Consider the following 19,773-nt stretch of genomic DNA (forward strand, 5'->3'; position numbering starts at 1 on the left):
GCCAGCCTGGTCTACAAAGTGAGTTCCAGGACAGCCAGGGCTATACAGAGAAACCCTGTCTTGAAAAACCAAAAAAAAAAAAAAAAAAAAAAGACTTCCATGATGGTGCTGCAGGTCCATGGATGCATGCCAGAGGCCATGCTGAGGTCCGAGGTCGAGGCTGAGTTTAGGTGCACGATCCATGCTACTGCAGAAAACCATGTGGAAGTCCTGATCCCTGCTGCTGTCAGCTGCTGTGGGCACAGAAGCCTCTCTTGCAGTGGTATCGATGCTCACAGACTCACAACTGAGAAGGAGAGACATGGAAGGCCTCTGGGACAACCTCTCCCCAACTGCCCGCCAAAGAAACAGTCCAGACAGGAGGCTGTTGAAGAGTCCTGACTGATGATAGGGTTGGGGAGAACCTGGGACAGGGATGGGCCGACTCAGTTCTCTTTACGGGGCTGGCCACTGGGAGTTTATGGGGCTTCTCCAAGTGAGTCTATGGGCAACATAAGTTGGACTTGTTTTGTAGAGGGTGGGGCAAGGGTGGGACGGTAGGCCAGGGACGACTGGGAAGTGAGTGACCAAAGTGCATCGTGTGTAATTCCTAAGTAATTAATAAAAATATTATGTTGGCGGGGGAAAGGCAACTTGGGGAGGAAAGTGTTTAATTCAGTTTATTGTCTGTCATCCAAGGAATTCAGGCCAGGAATTCAAGGTCGGAGCTGATGCAGGGGCATGAAGGAGTGCTGCTTACTGGCTTGTGTTCCTCATCCCTTCCTTAGCTTGCTTTTTTTTTTTTTTTTTTTTCCTATCACCCAGGACTGCCTGCCAAGGGGCGGCACCACCCCTGTGGGATGGGTCCACCTCCATCAGTCAGTCACTAATCAAGAAAATGCACTCCTGGTTTGTCTACAGGCAAATCTTACGGAAGCATTTTCTCTACTGAGATTCCCTTTGTCTAGTGTGTGTCAAGTTGCCATAACACAAGCCAGCACAGCATCACACACAATTGTTCACGAGTATGTACTATTCCACGGTTATAATAATTTCAACTCTGGAATGTGGTTGTATATAACTCTGTTTCTTTTTTTTTTGTGTGTGTGTGTCTGTTTTAGATGGAACAGGTCAAAAGGGCCAACAAACTGTTTACCAATGACTGCATATTTCTGAAGAAGACGCTGAGCATCCCAATCCTGTCAGAGAAGCCTTTGGTGTTTAATGGACTCAACTCCATTGATTCTCCAGAAAATGAAACTGTTGACAGCAGCTTTTGTCAAGAAGAGGAGCCTGTAGTGTCTGAGGAAGAACTACCCTCTCCCAGTCCTCAGGACCCGGACCCCAAGCCTGCACAGCCCGAGGAAGTGTCTGCCAGAGATTTCCTGCAAAGACTTGACTTACAGATTAAACTCTCAACACAGGCAGCCAGGAAACTCAAAGAAGAGAGCAGGTGAAGGTTCCTGATATAGGTGTCAGCGTCTGGACCAATAGCACTCTTAAGACACCCTTGTTTGAAAACCTGTTTTAATTGTAGGAAGTGTATGTGTGTGTGTACAGGTGCACGTGTGTGTGGCTGTGTGTATGCATGGGAGTGTGATGGCCAGAGGTCAGCGATGGATGCTCGTCCTCAGGATCCTGCACACCTTGTTTTTTTGAGACTGAGTCTCCCAGGATTGCAAAGTAGGTCTGGTTGGGTGTCTAGGGATCCCCCTAGACTTGGCCTTACCAGCACTGGGATTATTATGAATTTGCTCCCATGATTGGCTTTTTGTCGGTCCTGGGGCTTGAGCTCAGGTCCCCATGATGGCACAAGCACTTTATGGGCAGTCATCTCAGCCCTAGAAAGGCTTCTTTGATAACATGAAATCTAAACAGAGCTGCTTTACGATACACAAGGCTTTCTCTGTTGTCTCGTCTCTGTCTCTGTTATTTAGCATAAAAGTTTTGCTTCTCTGCCTAGTGTTACTGTCCAGCTAGTAGTGTGAGATAGCAGCTGGAACTAGAACATCTCATGCCATCTTCAAGGAGAAGACATAAAATACAGACACTTGCAACACTGTTGCAAGACGGCTGCTCTTTGTTACCCAGGATTCCCTTATGCTAAGATTCTTCGTGAACCCTTTAACTTTGACACTAGGGCAAACCTTCCTCTCTACGTATAAGTGTGTCCTTCTCCCTATATGATTTCCGGAAGGGACACAAACTACTGTTTCCTTTTTATCTTGTTTGCTATTTTTTTTGTGAATAGAATTGGTGCCAAGGTTTAACCACTGATTTTTTTTTCTTTTTTTTTAATGGCTAATATATTGATTTCTTAGTCTTCATTTTTAAATTTCTATTTTATAATATATGCCATTTGTTCTATGGCCCTCAAATCCTTTTAACTTTTATTTATTCACTTATTTCGAGTCAGTGTCTCACTGTAGTTCAGCTGGCTTCAAAGTCTTATCATTCCTCTGCTTCAGCCTCCCATCTGTCATATATAATTAATAATAAATATAATTTAATATAATAATAAATAATAGAATAAAAATATAATTTATTGTATCTTTATTATATTTAAATATTATGTAAGCAGATGCCACTTTTAATCTAGTAACTGAGAGTCCCACGGAAGGAAGCTACACCTGAACACGTGTGCCTGTTCACCTGGCTTCCAGGCACATTTAGTGTTCGGTTGCTATAGTTTTGATCTTCTTTGGCAAGTGGATAAGAAGTTATATGTGTCTGTTTCTGAATACAGTTATAAACACTGTTTCTCTCTTTCAGGGAGGAAGAGAGTCCCTATGCTGCTTCTCTTTATCATAGTTAGTGACTGGCCAGCGGACTAATCCCGATCACAGAATGGCTGGACCCTAAAGAACCCGCGCCGGCTCTGGTTCAGAAGCAGCGCTGTCCCTGGACTCCTGTAGCGCACCTTCGAGCTGCAGTTAAGTAGCCCTACTGCAGCTTGCCTGAAGCGATCAGCTCCTGGATTTCTATAGTTAAGTCTTATTACGGCATGATAGCAAAACTGTATTTATTCTAATGCCTTTCACTTTTGTAGATGGTGGTAGTTTTAGACCGGCTTTTGTAGATACAGAAAGCATCAGAGACTCTATATATTTAAGCCAAAAGCTATGTTTATTTCCTGATGAGATCCTAAATGTGTGGAAGACATGATGACTGTGGAGTGATAATGCATTTGCTGTGTGTTTATAACTCAAGTGCTATAGTATATATTTCAATATCACATATTCTGTACTAATGTAAAGAACCAAATTTTGTCTGCTATTTTGTAAAAGTAAACTACAGATGTCTGGATGAGAAAATAAACTATGTTTTCACACAGGAGCCTCCATTTCTCTTATTCATACGGGGAAGTAAGATTGCTTTTGTTTGATTTGGTTTTTGTTCAGAAGTCATGTAGTGCAGGCTGACCTTGGACTCACTGTGTATCTGAGAACAACCTTGAACTCCGGATCCACTTGTTTCTACTTTCCAAGTGCTGGGTTTCCAGAAGAGTAAATGAAACCACATCAGCACCAGACCGGCAGAATTCTGTTGACATTGTCTCTCTGTGTGCTCATTAACGGTGTATCCTTGTTGTGCCCATTGAATTAAAAGTTAGGTTTTTGTCTCATCTAATTCATCTTGCCACTTATTATGTCAAGAATGACAGCAGCAAACCTTAAGCAACATACCAATGGCAGTTCTTGACTTCTACTCACTTACTGGGTTAAATACCTTTAACTAGGTCAAATAAGTCTTTAGGCTTCCACAGAAGTTTCCCTTGATTACCTCTCCTCGACATCCCCAAAGAGTCTGATACCTGTGGAGTAAAATGGACTTTGTTTCTCTGTTTTCATTGTCCTCCTTCTTCTCTATTACTTTCTTCCTCACTGTTTGTCCCTGTACTCATGAGGAGCAGGAGCCCACGGGTGTTAGTGTAGCAGAGCCTGCGGTACCAGAACATCATTGTCTTAGTCACTCTTCACTTGCTGTGCTAAGGCATCATGGCCAAGACTACTTAGAGAAAAAACAAAAAGAGCTTATTTAGGGCTTACCGTTTGAGATGGTGAATCCATGACATTATGATGGGGAACATGGCCCACATAGTTCTGAACCAGTGCTGGGCGGCCACCTGTGATCCACAAACACAAGGCAGAGCACACACACTGGGAAAGGCGTGGGTTTCTGTAACCTCAGAGCCCTCCCCCAGTGACACACCTCCTCCATCAAGGCCACATCTTTCTAATCCTTCCCAAACAGTTCTACCATCTGGTGACCACTTGTTCAAATATAGATAAGCATCATTTCTCGGCCTTTTGGCTAAGTGCAAATATAGATAAACCTTGGGGGGGGGGGGTGACATTCTCATTCAAACCACCACAACCATAGACCCAGCCTTAAGAGGACTCACAGGCGCCATGATGGGAAGTCGAAGCTGTTCTTATCTTGCTGGTTGGTTTGTTTCTCCCTTAGTATAATCCTTTATGTCTTCTTGTTTCTTGTTGAACCCTTGAAACAGGGTGTGTTCTCTGTCTCTGTCTCTGTCTCTGTCTCTCTCTCTCTCTTCCTGCGTGTGTGTACGTACGCTTACATATGCACGCGTAGAGTCCAGGGGTTGAACATCTTCCTCTATCTCTTTGCATTTTATTTATTAACTCAGAGTCTCTCCTCTCCCCAGCCCCCTCTGTGTGAGCATATGTGTGCTTGCATATGCTCAGTGGAGTCCAGATGATGTCATCTTCCTCTATCTCTTTGCATTTTATTTATCCACTCAGCGTCTCTCCCTGAACTTGGAATTCACCAACTCCTCCTAGTCTAGCTAGCCAGTTTGCCCCAGGGACCCCCTGCTTCTGCCTCACGAGTGCTGGGTGGGATAACAGGTGGCCAGCATGCCCTGCTTGGGTTTTATGTGGGTTTTGGGGATCTGACCTTGGTCCTCATACTTGCTTAGAAAGAGATGTATCTACCAAGCCACGCTCCCATGCTCTCATGTTCTCTGACCTCAGTTCCCCAAGCGTGCACACGAGGCCATCTCCCCAGCTCAGAATGGGGCGTTCTCCAGACAGTTCGTTGTTTCTGTTACTGTTGTCATGTGAGCTGTGGAGGTTTAATTGGAAAAGGAGAAAACAAAAAGGAAAACGGGAGAGGCCCAAGCAAGCTTCTGTGGGCTATAGGAATAATAAATATAGTTATGCTTAACAGAAAATGATCTAATTTGGCAAAGATTGATGATATCACAGGAGCTCAAATTTTTAATTATGACCACAGGCTCAAATATATTAATTCCTTGTCAGTAATTTCTAGCTAAAATATCTCTCATCTTCAAATATTCAGCAGTTTTGTAGCCGTGGTTTAACTTTACTGGACTAGAGGGATTTGTTTGTTTTGACAGGGTTTTGTTCTATTTCCCTGGCTTGAAGGGACTCTGGCCAGCCTGAGCATGGCAAATGTGGCTCTGGCAGGTCTTGCCCCCTGTCTTGCTAAAAACCATTAGATTACATTCTTAAAGCTAGCCACCAAGGTCCATTCCTTTATTTGGCTACTCCCTTCTCCTGAGGTTGACTACCAAGGTCTAGCTATCAAAGTATTGAAGTCCCTTTTGGCTCACCAAATTAACCTGTCCAGTCAAAATTAAACAGGGCATCCTAACACTGGTTTTTCTTTACCTTCACAAACTCATTTTCCTACATGCTACATCTCTTTCCTCTATCTAGAGGCAGCCCTGTGTGTGTGTGTGTGTGTGTGTGTGTGTGTGTGTGTCCAGACAAATACCTTTTTCCCTTCTTCCTTGTTCCTCTCCCCTTCTCCCTCATCCTCTATCTCTTGTCTTTGTCTCTTGCTCCCTGCACTTTGTCCCTCTGGAGCAATTAAATCTCCTTTGTGCCGAGAACTTGGTCTAGGGGCATCTTGAGCCAAAACTGGTCTCTTCAAGGTTGACTTAGAACTTGCCATGTAGCCCCACTTGGCCTCACACGCACACTAATCCTGCCTCAGCCTTCTGAGTTATGCCACACTAGGCCAGGCTGCCTGGAACTGGAAGTTGCTGTGTACTCCAGGCAGCCTCGGATCTCTGACTTTCTTTCTTGTTCACTTCTGTTTGCTTTCTTTTGTGACAGGGGCTTGCTGTGTAGCCCGATTTTGCCTCATACTTGAATCCCCCTGCATCTGCCTCATGGCTAGAGTTCTGAAGTATCTTGGCAGAGAATCACCATGGAGAGCACCAAGATTGTCAGACCTGGCTTCTGCCCCTGTTTCACCACTTCTTGACCTCATGAACTTGAGCTTATCCAGTGTTCCTGACCCCTCTGTGAAAGGATGCTCTTGTTTGTAAAATAGGATCAAGGGTGCTCCTTCTGTCTTGGGCACCAAGAGATACTAAAGAAAATTTACAATAAAATAAAGACGTTTCTTTAAAAAAACAAATCCCGCATAGATACTTAGGTATGCTTTTAAAAAGTGTTTGGCTAAGATGATACAGCCCTAACCAGTCTTCTGTCTGACGTCCAAACAGCCTGTGTGACGCAGTTAAAGCAGTGTCCATCGAGCTAGCACAGATGAGTCATTAAACAGTTTGGGTCATTGTGCTTTGGTAAATACAGTTTGGGCAAAGGTGTTTCTCCACACTCAGCTGTGGCTGGGTCCTGGCTTCTCTAGAACATGTGGGAGATCAGTTTGTTTGCCCAGCAGGTTTTGTGTTTTGCTTGCCTCTGACCTCTCTAGGAAGAGCTGTCTTCTAACTATGAAAAGCCAGTGTTCCTGGGAGTATGAGAGAGGCTCTAGGGCAGTGCAGGCGTCACCAGGTCACGTAAGGACAGCCACTTTACAAAGCTTGTTGTGTTTATGGTTCCAGGTGAGCGTATATAACATATTTATGGAATTAATTGAGTAATGAAATGTATTCCAATGCTACCTTTAACTTGGGAACACCTACGTCCTAAGAGCACCACTGGGCTCTGTTTTCAGGCTTGTGTTTGTGATGGCAGTGGTGTTGGCAGCAGCAGCAGCAGCAGCAGCAGCAGCAGCAAACAGACAAGTTGCAGGAATCTAAAGTTCATAGCCTTTTTCTTTCTGGTAATTTTTAGCTTCTGTCATGCTGCCTGCTCCTTTGCTTTCTGGCAAGATAACATGGCTAAGTCAAATCCAGTTTAGATAACTGGAGTCTAGCATAAACTTTGACCTTGTTTTTGAACAGTGTATGAACTCATTTGGCTTCTTAACTACATGAATATTTCTCTTTATTGAGTGAACAATAGATGTCTGAAAACTCAAAAAAGTAAAAAAAGGGGGGAGGAATATAAGTAGGGAAGTAAATTGTTGATAAATTTGTGCATGTATGTGTGTATGTGTGTCTGTTTATGTGTGTGTTTGTGTATTTGTGGGTGGGTATGTATGGGTATATGTGTATCTGTATCTCGTCTGTCTATGTGTAAGTGCATGTGTTTGTGTGTGTGCATGTGTATGTGTGCCTGTTTATGTAAGCGTGTCTGTGTATCTATGTGTAAGTGTGGGTGTGTGTATGGTGTATGTGTTTGTGCATGTACATATCTCTGAGTGTGTCTATGTGTAAGTGTGTGCATCTGTGTTTCTGTGGATTTGTGGTTATGTGTGTATGGGTGTATATGTGTTTGTGTGTATGTGTATCTGTACGTGTCTGTGTTTATGTCTGTCTGTCTGTCTGTTGTAGAGGAATTTTAATCCAGCAACTTGGCTGCTCTGGCAAGTGAACATATCCAAAGATGTGATGTGGCTGGAATGCAGACACGCCCTGGATTACAGTACGATCTGGCTGGACACCTTTACCTCTAACAATGAAGGCAAGATTAGTTTGTAGAAGGAAGCAACCATGTTTGAAGGTGACGTCTAATTGAGGGGTCCACAAAGTGAAAATTCAGGAAAAGATCTGATAGAATGAGTCAGAGATAGGAAATGCCAAACTCACATAAGGAAGGAAGAGAAGTTACTTAAGAGCAGCAAGAGAGAGAGGGAGGAAAAGAAGGGTGGTGTAGTGTGTGTGTGTGTGTGTGTGTGTGTGTGTGTGTGTGTGTGTTTTACTTGGACAGTTTTACAGAGACAGGTTACAGAGTGAATAACCTAGACACAAGTGAAGACAGAAGAAGCCAGGGAATGAGAAGGAGTCAGAAGATTAGAACATATTGCCAAAGTTAGTATGAAGCCAGGCAGAGCAATTGAGTCAGAAGCCAAGAGAAGCCAAATTGAGTCTGTCAACTTGGAAGATTAGATTTTTACAAAGGCTAGAAGCTTGCAGGCTTAGGCTTAGAGATAGTTAGAACACAGAAGGAAGGACTCTGGGCTCTGCCCGAGCCACAGATTCACACTGCCTGGGTTTGGCTCTCATCTCATCATCTGAGGAAATAAAAGTGACATTTACTCTGTGTGTGTCTGTATGAGTGTGTATGTGAGTGTGTGAGTGTATGTCTGTGTGTGTGCATGTCTGTGTGAGTGTGTGCATGTGTGTGAGTGTGTTTGTTGGTGTGTGTGAGTGGAAGCATGTGTGTGTGTGTGTGTACACCTGATCCTGAGGATTAAATCCAGGTGTATTATGCAAGCATTCTGCCATTGCTATACTCCCAGGCTAAACTCAGTGATTTCTTATAACCCTTTCAACCTTTTTTTTTTTTTTTTTTTTTTTTCTTTTGTGACATTGGGTCTTACAGAGAGGGGGAAGGGAGGGGAGAAAGTGGTATAATTCTATTTCAATTAAAATCTTTTTTAAAAAAGCAACAGTTTTTCAGAGCATCAAGGATATGAAGAGACATGGGTTTATTTCTGTGCCCAACAGAGAACTACTAGTGGAAACGACATCATATGACAAACATCCAATGAGGTACTCAGGTGTCTAGCATGCCGAGACAGGGCCTCTCAGATCTTCAGGGGGCTTAAGACAGTGGGAAGTAGGTTCAGAATTTATGTTCAACCCATTAGAGTCTTTTCCAGAGCAGCACATCTCTGATTACAAAATGTAAATCCAAGAGGAAATAAGGATTCTATATAGAAAAACCTCAACTTCTCTACAGCTTTGCTTTTCATAAGGTATTTATGGCAAGAAAGCTCTACTTTATTCATTTCTAAGGGGTTAACTACTGTGAATTCAGCACATCCTAATACTCCTGGGCTGGTAACTCTTTAACTGCCGAATTAGTTTGTAAGCTATATTGTTTTTGCTGGAACAGCTGGAAGGCTCGAGCTGCCCTCCATCTTCACAGGCTGCTGTAGATGCGTTTGATGGCATTGGCTTCTTCCTTATCCAGGATGCCCTTCTCCACATAAGCATCAGCTTGTTGGTTGATAAAGTCCCTCATCTTCGAAAGGTCGTAATCTAGAAAATATCATTACGGTATTGTGAGCAAAGATCAAGAAAAAAAAAGTCCCATCACAATGTTTATCATTGAGAGACGTTTTATGTAGTAGGAGATTCCCAGCCTTGATCTTCGCACTGAAGGACAGGAAGTTCTTCTTGGTTTGGGCCATACTGTGTTGTTTAAAGTGTTTCTGGGTACTGTATTATCTCTACACCATAACCCTGGGGAATGTACCCTCACATGTGACCAACAGAGAAAAAAGCGTATAGATCAGGGCTTAGCAAATTTTAGTGTATGTGCAGCCCCTGAGGCTCCTGGTGCGTTGTTCACACTTAGGAGTTGTTGCTGCTGAGTTAGGAATGGTCAATGTCTTAGGGTTTCCAGGGCTGTGAAGAGACACCATGACCAAGGCAACTCTTATAAAGGATACCATTTAATTAGGGCTGGCTTACAGGTTCAGAGGTTCAGTCCATTATCATGGCAGGAAGCATGACAGCTTGCAGGCAGACGTGGTACTGGAGGAGCTGGAAATTCTACATCTTGATCAGAGGGCAACCAGGAAAGATAGAGCTTAAGCACTAGGGACCCTCAAAGCCTGACCCTCAGTGACACATTTCCTCCAATAAGGCCACACCTCCTAATAGTGCAACTCCCTAGGAACCTAGGGGGGGTCATTTTCAATCAAACCATCACAGACAAAGGGCCTAGTTTGTGATTTACTTTTTTCAAAAGCACACCTCTTTTTTTTTTTTCTTTAGAACTTTCTAGATCTCAGCACCTGGGAGGTAGAGGCAGGAGGATCAGAAGTTCAATGCCATCTTCTACTATTTAGTAAGTTCAAGGCCAGCTTTGGCTACTTGAGGCCCTGTTTTGAAAAACAAAAACCAACAGGTGTGTGGTTTAAATGAGAAAGGCCCACCAGAAGCTCATGTGTTTCAGCCCTTGATCCCCAGTTGGTGCTGCTTAGACCATTAAACTCTTAGGAGCTGTAGCCTCGCTAGAGGGAGTATGTCTTATAGGGTGGGCTTACAGTGTTCATCGCCTTGCCTTACTTGTGGTTCTCATTCATTTTCTGTTTTCTGTACTCGCTGCTTTTGTTTTTCTCTCTCTATCACAGAGAAAGGAGCCTCTCAATTAGTGATCAAGAGCAGGAGGGCCCCTTGTGGGTGGTGTCATCCCTGGGCTGGTAGTCCTGGTTTCTATAAGAAAGCAAGCTGAGCAAGCCAGGGGAAGCAAGCCAGTAAGTAACATCCCTCCTGTGGCCTCTGCATCAGCTCCTGCTTCCTGACCTGCTTGAGTTCCAGTCCTGACTTCCTTGGTTGTTCAACAGCAAGTGGGAAGTATAAGCTGAATTAACCCTTTCCTCCCCCAACTTGCTTCTTGGTCATGATGTTTTGTGCAGGAATACAAACCCTGACTAAGACACTATGAGTTGATAAAATGTGATTAACCCAGCTTTCTGCTTTAGCTGTTTGCTACCATGCATCTTTTGACATTATGGACTTTTCCTCTGGGGCTGTAAGCCTAAATTAGCTCCTTCTGTAAGTTGCTTTTGGTGGAGGTATTTTAACCCAGCAACAGAAAAGTCAACAACACAGTTATATAAGATCTTATCATCCTCCTTACCACAGCACACAGAGTTTTCTTTTCTTGGGTTTTGGGATGAAATTTAGGTCAACTAGGCCCCTTACAAACAGGGAAGCAGCAGAGGCTGAAGGTCAGAACTATAGTAAGTTTTCCTGTCTACACAGCTGCAGCTGTGGCATGACCGAAGCACCTAGACCTCCATAGGCATTGAGAGTCACCGACCCCATGCATGCCAAGCAGAACATATATGGAAGCTGAGGAGGCAGCGCTCACTCCCACATGGTGCCCTTACTTCTTGGAGGCAGAGGAAAGCACCAGAGACAATGCACTTTTGTGATGTTTTCTCCCCAGTCCTTCCCTCTGCACACACCGGGCTTCCAGGCTTCACTGGGTGGGTCACCCTGGAACTGGACAGGATGGGAACAGCAAAGTGCTGGGCTAGGACCAGAAGTCTGACACAAACGTGAAGTGATGCTGCAAACCCTCCAAAGCGGTGTGTCTGCAATTTGTACCTGCTTTGGAATGCATTTTGGTACGTGATGGATTTCTCTGCTACTAAGAGGAACATTTTACTTTTAGAGTCTCCACAGTCCTTGGTGACTTTAGTGGCACATCGAAAGATGCATTTTAAAACAGATTTGATGAAGTATTGCTCATGTAAAGTTTTCGTGTGCATATATGTATATGCATGTTTGCTTGTGTGTGTGGAGTGTGCATATGTGTATGCATGTTTGCATGTGTGTGTGGAGTGTACATATGTGTGTGCATGTTTGCATGTGTGTGTGGAGTGTGCATATGTGTATGCATGTGGAGGCCAGAGGCTGATGTTGGCTGTTTGTTTTTCCTTGCTGTCTTCATTTAGAATGAGCACTTCCTTTGGCCCAAGCCTTTGTTAATTCACTTATTTATCTGTTTTGTAGTACAAGTGATACTCATGCCTGTCTGTTTACCAGGAAGCTATATCCCAATATCCCCAGCTGTTTTTTGTTGGTTTGTCTGTTTTGAGACAGGGTCACAAACCATAGCCAGGGCTAGTCTTGAACTCACTATGTAGCCTAGTCTGGCCTGGAAATCATGGTGGTCCTCCTGCCTCCTACTCCCAAGTGTTGGCTGGGATGTGAGCTCTTATAGCAGGCACAGTGCATCATCTGACTGCATCAAGAGGTCCCATGGGGTGACTGGTCGGTGCTAGGTTTGTGTTTGTTCTGCAGTCTGGGATGTTGCACAATGACAACACCCCCTAATAGCACATTTCTCTGAACATATACAGACTGGTATTCGAGCACTTGGAAGCCCCCTGTGAGCTAAATGACTGCAAAGCTTGAGAGGTGTTGCTCAGCAACTGTACTGGCTGAGCACCCCCTGGGCATCCCCCCCCCCCAGCTCCCTCTCCTCATAGCCTGAGGGCTTCTCCTCCCTCTCCTCACAGCCTGTAGGCTTCTCCTCCTTCTCCTCACAGCCCGAGGGCTTCTCCCCCCTCTCTTTCCTCTGCTTGCTGGTGTTTCAGTCTTTTCTGCTTCAGATCTTGGCCTCATCTTGCCCTCCAGGGCCTGATTTTTCAGTCTATAGCCACACTACTTTTTTAGGTTCCTGTTGCTAAAACTGTCTTCCTCCATTGCGGAGTGTGCAAGCCTCTTCCTGGCCTATACCCCTCAGCTTCCCCTCCCACAGGCATGCAGAGTCCTGGGGAAATACACAGCTCTAGTTCCGGGAACACAACAGCCTCCTGTCCATTCATTTATTGTACCTATTGCTTCTCCCCCCCCCACTCCTCCCAGGAGTTTCTTCCTCCCTGCAGCCCTACCCCCAACCATCTCTGCTTTGAGGATAACCCCCCCTATTCTCTCGGCCCCTCAGTGCTCAGTGCCTAATACTGAGGACATATACTGAGCACACCCATGATATCAGGGCCCCATGACACATGGGATGCTGCCTTTGTGTGTGTGAGTGGGGGTGATGGTGGTGGGTGCTACATCTTCTTCCTTTCCATCTTTGAAACTCTGAATAGGGTCTGGGTCTTAATAAGTGAGGGACTTCCTCTGTGACCAGAGAGTATAACTTAGCATGTACTCATAAAATAACCTGTTTAAAAGACTCCAAGAGTCAGGTGAGGAAGCTGAGGCAGGAGGATTGCTGTGGTTTTGACAACAGCCTGCTATATAAAGCAAGATCCTATCTCAAAATAAACAACAACAACAAAAAACCAAATAACAACAACAAACGGAAGGAATCGGTTGTAGGTTGTAGGGATAGAATAGGCAAAGTATCAAAACCTGATCTCTTATCAAGATGGGTGCTGATAATGTGGGGATGTTACATTGTTCACTTTACCTTTATTTGACATTTATTTTGATAATAAAATAGAAAATGCTCTGAAAAGCTGATTTGAATAAAAAGAAATGAAGTTTCATATCTCGACACAATAAAAACTATATAGACAAAAATCTATAGTCAACCTTATATTAAACAGAGAAAATCTGAAAACATTTCTTCTAACATCTAAAATGAGATAGGGTGAATACCCTATGTACTTTTATTCAATATAGTTTTTTTTTTAATAATCACAGAACAGTAAAGCAAGATAAAGAAAAGCAACAAAACCCAGAAAAGACAGAAGTGAAATTATCTCTATTTCAGAGGACACCATAAACACTGCACCATTACTGTCAGATCTGATAAACATCGCAGCAAAGTAGTAGGATGCAAACTCACTATGCAAAAAAACAATAGCCTGTCTATCACATAACAACCTTACTGAGAAGGAGACTAGGAAAGTACCCCATTCATAACAGCCTCAAAAGACCAACCAACCAACCAAAAGAAGCTACCCAAGGAGGCATGGTGACACACACCTTCCTTCTCAGCACGAGAGAGGCAGAACAAGCAGGTCTCTGTAAGTTCAAGGACAGCCTGGTCTACATAGTGGGGAATGTCAGTCAGGAATATTTTGATACTTTGTCTAAACAAACATACAAACAAACACCCTTAAGACAGTAACAAAAGAATCAGACAGAAGTCCCACTTAGGAGTAAACCTAAACAGCCTAAGTCACCAAGGAAACCAGAAGATGGGAAGGCATCTCGTGCTCACGGACCGGAAGAATTGGTACTGTGAACATGGCTATGCTACCAAAGGCAGTGTACAGAGTCAATGTAATCCCATCAGATTCCAGTGACAGTCTTCACAGAACTAGAGGAAAAAATTTAAATCTCACACGGAAACTCAAAAGGCCCGGAAAAACAAGCAGAGAGACTAATGCTGGAAATATAATACCTATTGTATTATAGAGCCATAATGGCAAACATGGTGTGGTGGCAATACAAAAAGAGAGATGGAGACAAATAGAATAGAATACAAGGCCCAGATATAAATGCAGCTCCAGCCACCTAATTTTTGATAAAGGCATTCAAAACATACATTGTGGAGAAGATAACACATTTCAACAAATCGTGCTGAAAAAAACAAACAAACTGGATTTCCACAGAGGAATGAAATTATATGTACACTTCTAACCTTGTACAAATATCAATTCAAAATGATCAAAGATCTTTTTACAGATCTTCTTCTACAACTATTTTAGGTGTATGGATGTTTTGCCAGCTTGTAGGTCTGTGTCACTGGAGGCCATTGGATCCCTTGGAATGGAGTTATAGATAGTCGAGAGAGAGCTGGCATGGGGATGCTGGGAATTGAACCTGGGTCCCCTGCAAGAGCAGCAAGTACTTTTAAGTACCAAGTCATTTCTCTAGCCCCAGATCAAAGACTTTAATATAAAAGCTAAACCATTGAAACTGCCAGAGAAAAACAGTCAGAACATTTCCAGATACAGGCGTATGCAAGAACTTTCTGGAAAGGATTCCAATGCTACAAGAAAACTCCTCCAGGACATGACTGGGGGATCACATGGAATTAGAAAGCTTCTATAAAGTGATCACTAGGGTGTAGAGACAGACAGGATGGGAGGAAGTCTTCGTCAACTATACATCAGACGGGAAGTTTTGAGACAGGGTCTCACCATGTAGATCTGAGTGTCTTGGAACTAACTACATAGATCAGGCTGGCCTCAAACACAGAGATCCACCCGTCTTGCCTCCCGAGTGCTGAGATTAAAACTGTGTGCCCCCACACAGTTTTAATGTGGCTGAGATAGACAGCTTCTTGAAGCTCATGGGCCAATTGGCTAGGTTCAGGGTCAGTGAGAGACTCTCTCTCTCTCTCTCTCTCTCTCTCTCTCTCTCTCTCTCTCTCTCTCTCTCTCTCTCAATGAGATGGCTCAGCAGATAAAAGTGCTTGCTGTCAAGCTTGGCTACTTGAGTTTGATCCCCAGGACTTCACAGAGGCAGAAGGGACCTGACTCCTGCAAGCTGTCCTCTGATCTCTAGAAGCCTACCATGGCATGCATGTAGACCCCCTCAAGTTAAGTAAAAAAAAAAAGTGGGGAGCAATTGAAGGAGACCCTTGATGTTACCTCTGGCCTCCCACATATACACATGTGCAAATCCACCCACATAAGTCAAAATCATTCTGTCAATAAATGGGCGAACGGGCTGAACAGTCAGTCTTTCTCGTTTGCTTGCTTGCTTGTTTGTTTGAGAGAGAGTTTTACTATTTAACTCTGTCTGTCTGTCCTGAAACCCACTACTAAGACCAGGCTGGCCTCGAACACCCAGAAATCCCAACAGGCAATTCCTAAAAGAAGGAGCACAAATGGCTAATGAATACTCGACAATATATTTTACATCTTTAGCCATCTCTCCCCGGTCAGAGTGTCTAACAATGAAAAGAAACAGAAAATGTTTGAGGATGTCAGGGAAGAAGTTATGCGTTGCTGAGGGAAACATAAACCTTTGTGTCACCATGGGAACCAGCATGGTGCTTTCTCAGAAGCCTGCAAATAATGTCCTTTGACTATAAATCCAACAGTGATATGGATGGGTCATGTGGTGGTCCTAACACCTGCCACAGGGATATGTGTACATCCATGTTTATTATTGTACCACGTGTAATCAGTTTAGATGCCCATTAACAAGTGAGTGGGTAAAAATGTGGTTCACATGCATGATGACATTTTATTCAGCCATAAAGAAAGATGAAATTATGAGAATGGCAGGAAAGAGAATGAAACTGGAGATCATTGTGTTAAGTGAAATAAACCAGACCCAGAAAGTTAAGTAGCATGTTTTTTCTCTCCGATGCATGTTCTTGATTTTTAACATATATATATATATATATATATATATATATATATATATATCTTGTGTTTGTGTGTGTGTATGTGTGTGTGTGTGTGTGTGTGTATGTGTGTGTGTAAGGGTTTGAAACTAGAACGGGGACCATGAAAGGGGAAGAAGGGATCTTATGGGAGACAAGGGTAATGGAATATATATGACAAGAGAGTAGGGCGGAGCTGCCAAAGGAAAGGACCAGCAGGAGGTGGGGAGAGGGAAGAGATGGATGAGGTAGGGAGAGAGACCAATAAGAACAAAGCATTTTGAAAATGGTATGATAAACTCCATTGCTGGGGTTGGTGTGGTGATATGTGACACACTTTTAATTTCAGAACTAGGGATGCAGAGGCAGGTGAAACTCTGTGAGTTTGAGGCCAGTCTGGTCTATTCAGAAAATTCTGCGCTAGTCAAGGTTGCACCATGGGACCTTGTCTTAAAAACAAAACAAACAAGTAGACAAAATCTTTTCTCACTACAATAAGTTAAACAACAACAACATCAACAACAACAACAAACTAACTGAAAGAGAAGTGGGGTTATAATGCCCTTGACACCTGTGAGTCTTTGAGTTTGAGAAGAGACTTTAACTCAGTCTTTTTGACCTCAAGGATTGTAGACAAAAAGAACTCTGGGGAACTGGGTAGAGTTTGTGATGCATGACCACAGCCAGCCCCTACCTTCTTTGTTGCCCTTCTTATTATGTTTCTTCAGCCATTCGATGTTTTTTCTAATGGCTTCCAGGTAGGCTTCTGTCTTCCCTGGAAAAGGCGAGAGAGTCAGATCAAACATGCAGAAAATTTCCCTGTACCTCTTTCTAGAACATGTGTGTGTACCCATGTGCTTGTGTGTAGGGAGTTTTCAATGAGAATGCTTTTGAATAAGATTTCAGACACAGACAGTTGGTAAGGATCAAGGATGGTTAGTTACATCCCACACAAATTTAGTTTGATGTCTGCTTAGGCTCTTAAAAGATGTGGGTGCTGGGAACTGAACTCAGGTTCTCTGCCAAGAGTACTATGTGTTCATAACTGTTGGGTAATCTCTTCAGCTTCTGCTTAGACATTTTGATTCCATTTGCCAGATAGGTGGATCTCTGTGATTCTTAGATTGGGTGATTTCAGCTTAGGGATTCCTCTGAGGAGCAGTCCCAAGTCAAGGGATGAGTTAGAATGGCAGATATTTACCACCTCCAGCTTTTTGAAGGTTCACAATCCCTGGCTGTAGTGTAAGTACCTTTTACAACCCTAAGGCCAGTTTTGAGAGGCAATAAATCAATACTTGGATGAGAATGTGTGACCAGGCCTTGGGTTTGGTCAACAACCTTGTCAGGCAGCCATATTATCATCCTTTATTTCACAGATGAAGAAGCTGAGACACATAGAAAGAAAATAAAGCAATATCATATATACACATATCTATGTATACATACATACATACATATATACATACATACATACATACATACATATGCATGCATACATGTACACACACACAGCTAGTTCATTCTTGAGCCAGGACTGAACTTGGGGGAATCTGATCACAGTTCATGCACAGTGTATCACTGCCGTAAGATCTGTCAGGGTTCTAGTTTCTACAACAGCATTTAAGAGGATCTGAAGAGCTTTCTTCCTGGCCTGAAGCCCATGCAGACTTCACTAGTATGACTTCATGCTATCAGGTTTCCAATGAAGTGCTGAGAAACGTCTATGGGAAGGGATTAAATGAACCATAAAAGAGATTTGCCACAATTTTCAGCTCTTATTCACCATCTTCACCTATGAAGAGGGGGCTTTGGTTTCAGTGGCTTGTTTTCATGGATGCAAGATAATGGGGCTGGCCAGATGGCTCAGTGGGCTACAGGCACTTGCTTTAAAAACCCAATGGCTGGAGTTTGATCCCATGAGCCCCTGGGAAGTGAGTAGGGGAGACTGGTGCTTGAAAAGTTTTCTCTGACCTCCACACAGATGCCCACACCACACCCTCTCTCATAAATACAATAATAACACATTAAAAATCAAGTAAAAGTGTCAGACCATGTACAAAACAGTGTCCCCTGGTTAGTGTTAACCATTTGGTACACTCTTCATGGACACTGCCACTGTCTGTCACTTGGTGAGATAACCAACAGGATTTGGAAAATTTAAGAGACGGTCTCTCCATGTTCCCTGATTGCTCCTGGGACTTTCTATATAGATAAGGTTGGTCTCCAACGTGTGGCTATCCTCTTGCCTCTGCCTTTTGTGTATTTCAATTATGGTGTGAGCCACCATGCCTCCTTCTGGACTTAGTAATACAGTGATTTCTACATCAAAATATTTTTCCCTAAAGGAGGCATTTTGAACAAGGAAAGAAATTTTAGTGCAGTGTAGACTATTTCAAGCTTATTTTTTCTTGTAAGGCGTTTAAATCAAGTTACTGACCTTCATATTATTTATTTTAATAATTAAATAACAATTTATCATTAGCATGTTAGATAATTAGGACTTCTGAAACTTATGAGTGTATCTTAATACATTCTTCTTTAAATATTCTTTATAATAATTTAAAGCATTCTTTGGATACCATATTACAATGGGGAAAGCTTATGTGAGAAAAAGAAAATCAATGCTTGCCACTTAAATACTACAAAAAATGTTGGATTAGAAAGGTTAAAGATATTTTGAGGGCCTGAGAATGTAGCTCAGTTCACAGAATGTTTGCCCAGCATGTACAAAGCCCTAAGTTCTGCCCACAGTACCACACAAGCCAAGTTTGGCAGTCCATACCTGTAATCTTAGTGTTTGGGAGGTAGAGGCAGGAGCATCTAGAATTCAAGGTTATTTTGTTTCCTAGAGAGTTCAAAGCCAGCCTGACAAATATAAGACTCTGGAAGGGGAAGGGGAAGATGGGCTTGGTGGTTCACAACTTTAATTCCAGTATGAGGAGGTGGAAGAGAGGGCAAGGGGTAGGGGTGGGGGTGGGGTTGATGGTCTCTGTGAATTTGAGGCCAGATTGGTCATATGTTGATTTCCAGGACAAAACTACCTAGTGATATTCTACTTTAACCAAACACAGCATATATTCTTTACCTTTGGTTCTCCCTTTTACAGATTAGTTTTTACTTTATGTGTACTGAGTGGTTTTCTACGTGGATTTGAGTGCACTGTGGGCCTGGTGCCGAGGAAGTCAGAGGAGGGTGCAGGATGGAAGTGAAGTTACATGATGGCTATGAACTGCCTTGCTGGTCATAGCCTCTGGGTATTCTGAAGGAGCAGGGAGTGCTCTTAACCACTGAGCCCCTATTCCTCCCTTTATTCACATAAGATAACAGGACAGCCCTCAACTGATAGAGAACGAAATGACACATCAATACTTCAGCTTCTTCAGGCGTGTGCACACAGTCCCCTGGGTGGTATGCTTTGCTGTCCATTGACAAACGCTGATAACTAACATACCCAGGGGCGAGGAATGAAGCACCAAAATTATTAACAAATAATTAGAACCTGAGGTGGTTCTAATGAGTGTCGAAGTCTGGCAGCCAGTGCCACTGGTGCTGAGCCTGCCACATGTTTCCTGGGACATGGGTTAGAGCAGGAACGGAGTCAGGTGTCCTCTGCTCTTGGAGAGGAGCAGCTGGCTTTTATTTACATTTTCTCTTCCTTGAGCTGTAAAGTAAATCTTTTATT

General features: G+C 43.3%; 2 protein-coding genes across 3 annotated transcripts in view; one reads left to right on the forward strand and one right to left on the reverse strand.

Annotated features, from left to right (window-relative positions):
• Lysmd2 (LysM domain containing 2) overlaps positions 1 to 3,315 on the forward strand; it is a 14,206-nt gene extending 10,891 nt beyond the window's left edge. Inside the window, exons 2-3 of the mRNA XM_021207566.2 lie at positions 1,101 to 1,432; positions 2,752 to 3,315. Coding sequence (XP_021063225.1) covers positions 1,101 to 1,432; positions 2,752 to 2,794 — 375 coding nt within the window. The 3' untranslated portion in view covers positions 2,795 to 3,315. The remainder of the gene's footprint in view (positions 1 to 1,100; positions 1,433 to 2,751) is intronic.
• A 5,415-nt stretch (positions 3,316 to 8,730) lies between these two features.
• The window catches only part of Scg3 (secretogranin III), a 40,143-nt gene continuing 29,100 nt past the window's right edge, over positions 8,731 to 19,773 (reverse strand). Inside the window, exons 11-12 of one of the 2 annotated variants that reach the window (XM_021206787.1) lie at positions 16,786 to 16,866; positions 8,731 to 9,310 (exon numbers count right to left, since the gene is read on the reverse strand). In XM_021206787.1, coding sequence (XP_021062446.1) covers positions 9,192 to 9,310; positions 16,786 to 16,866 — 200 coding nt within the window. In that variant the 3' untranslated portion in view covers positions 8,731 to 9,191. The remainder of the gene's footprint in view (positions 9,311 to 16,785; positions 16,867 to 19,773) is intronic. The other variant, XM_021206786.2, reaches the window with a different exon arrangement.

Source organism: Mus pahari, chromosome 10, assembly GCF_900095145.1.
Source record: "Mus pahari chromosome 10, PAHARI_EIJ_v1.1, whole genome shotgun sequence".
NCBI classification, from domain to species: domain Eukaryota; kingdom Metazoa; phylum Chordata; class Mammalia; order Rodentia; family Muridae; genus Mus; species Mus pahari.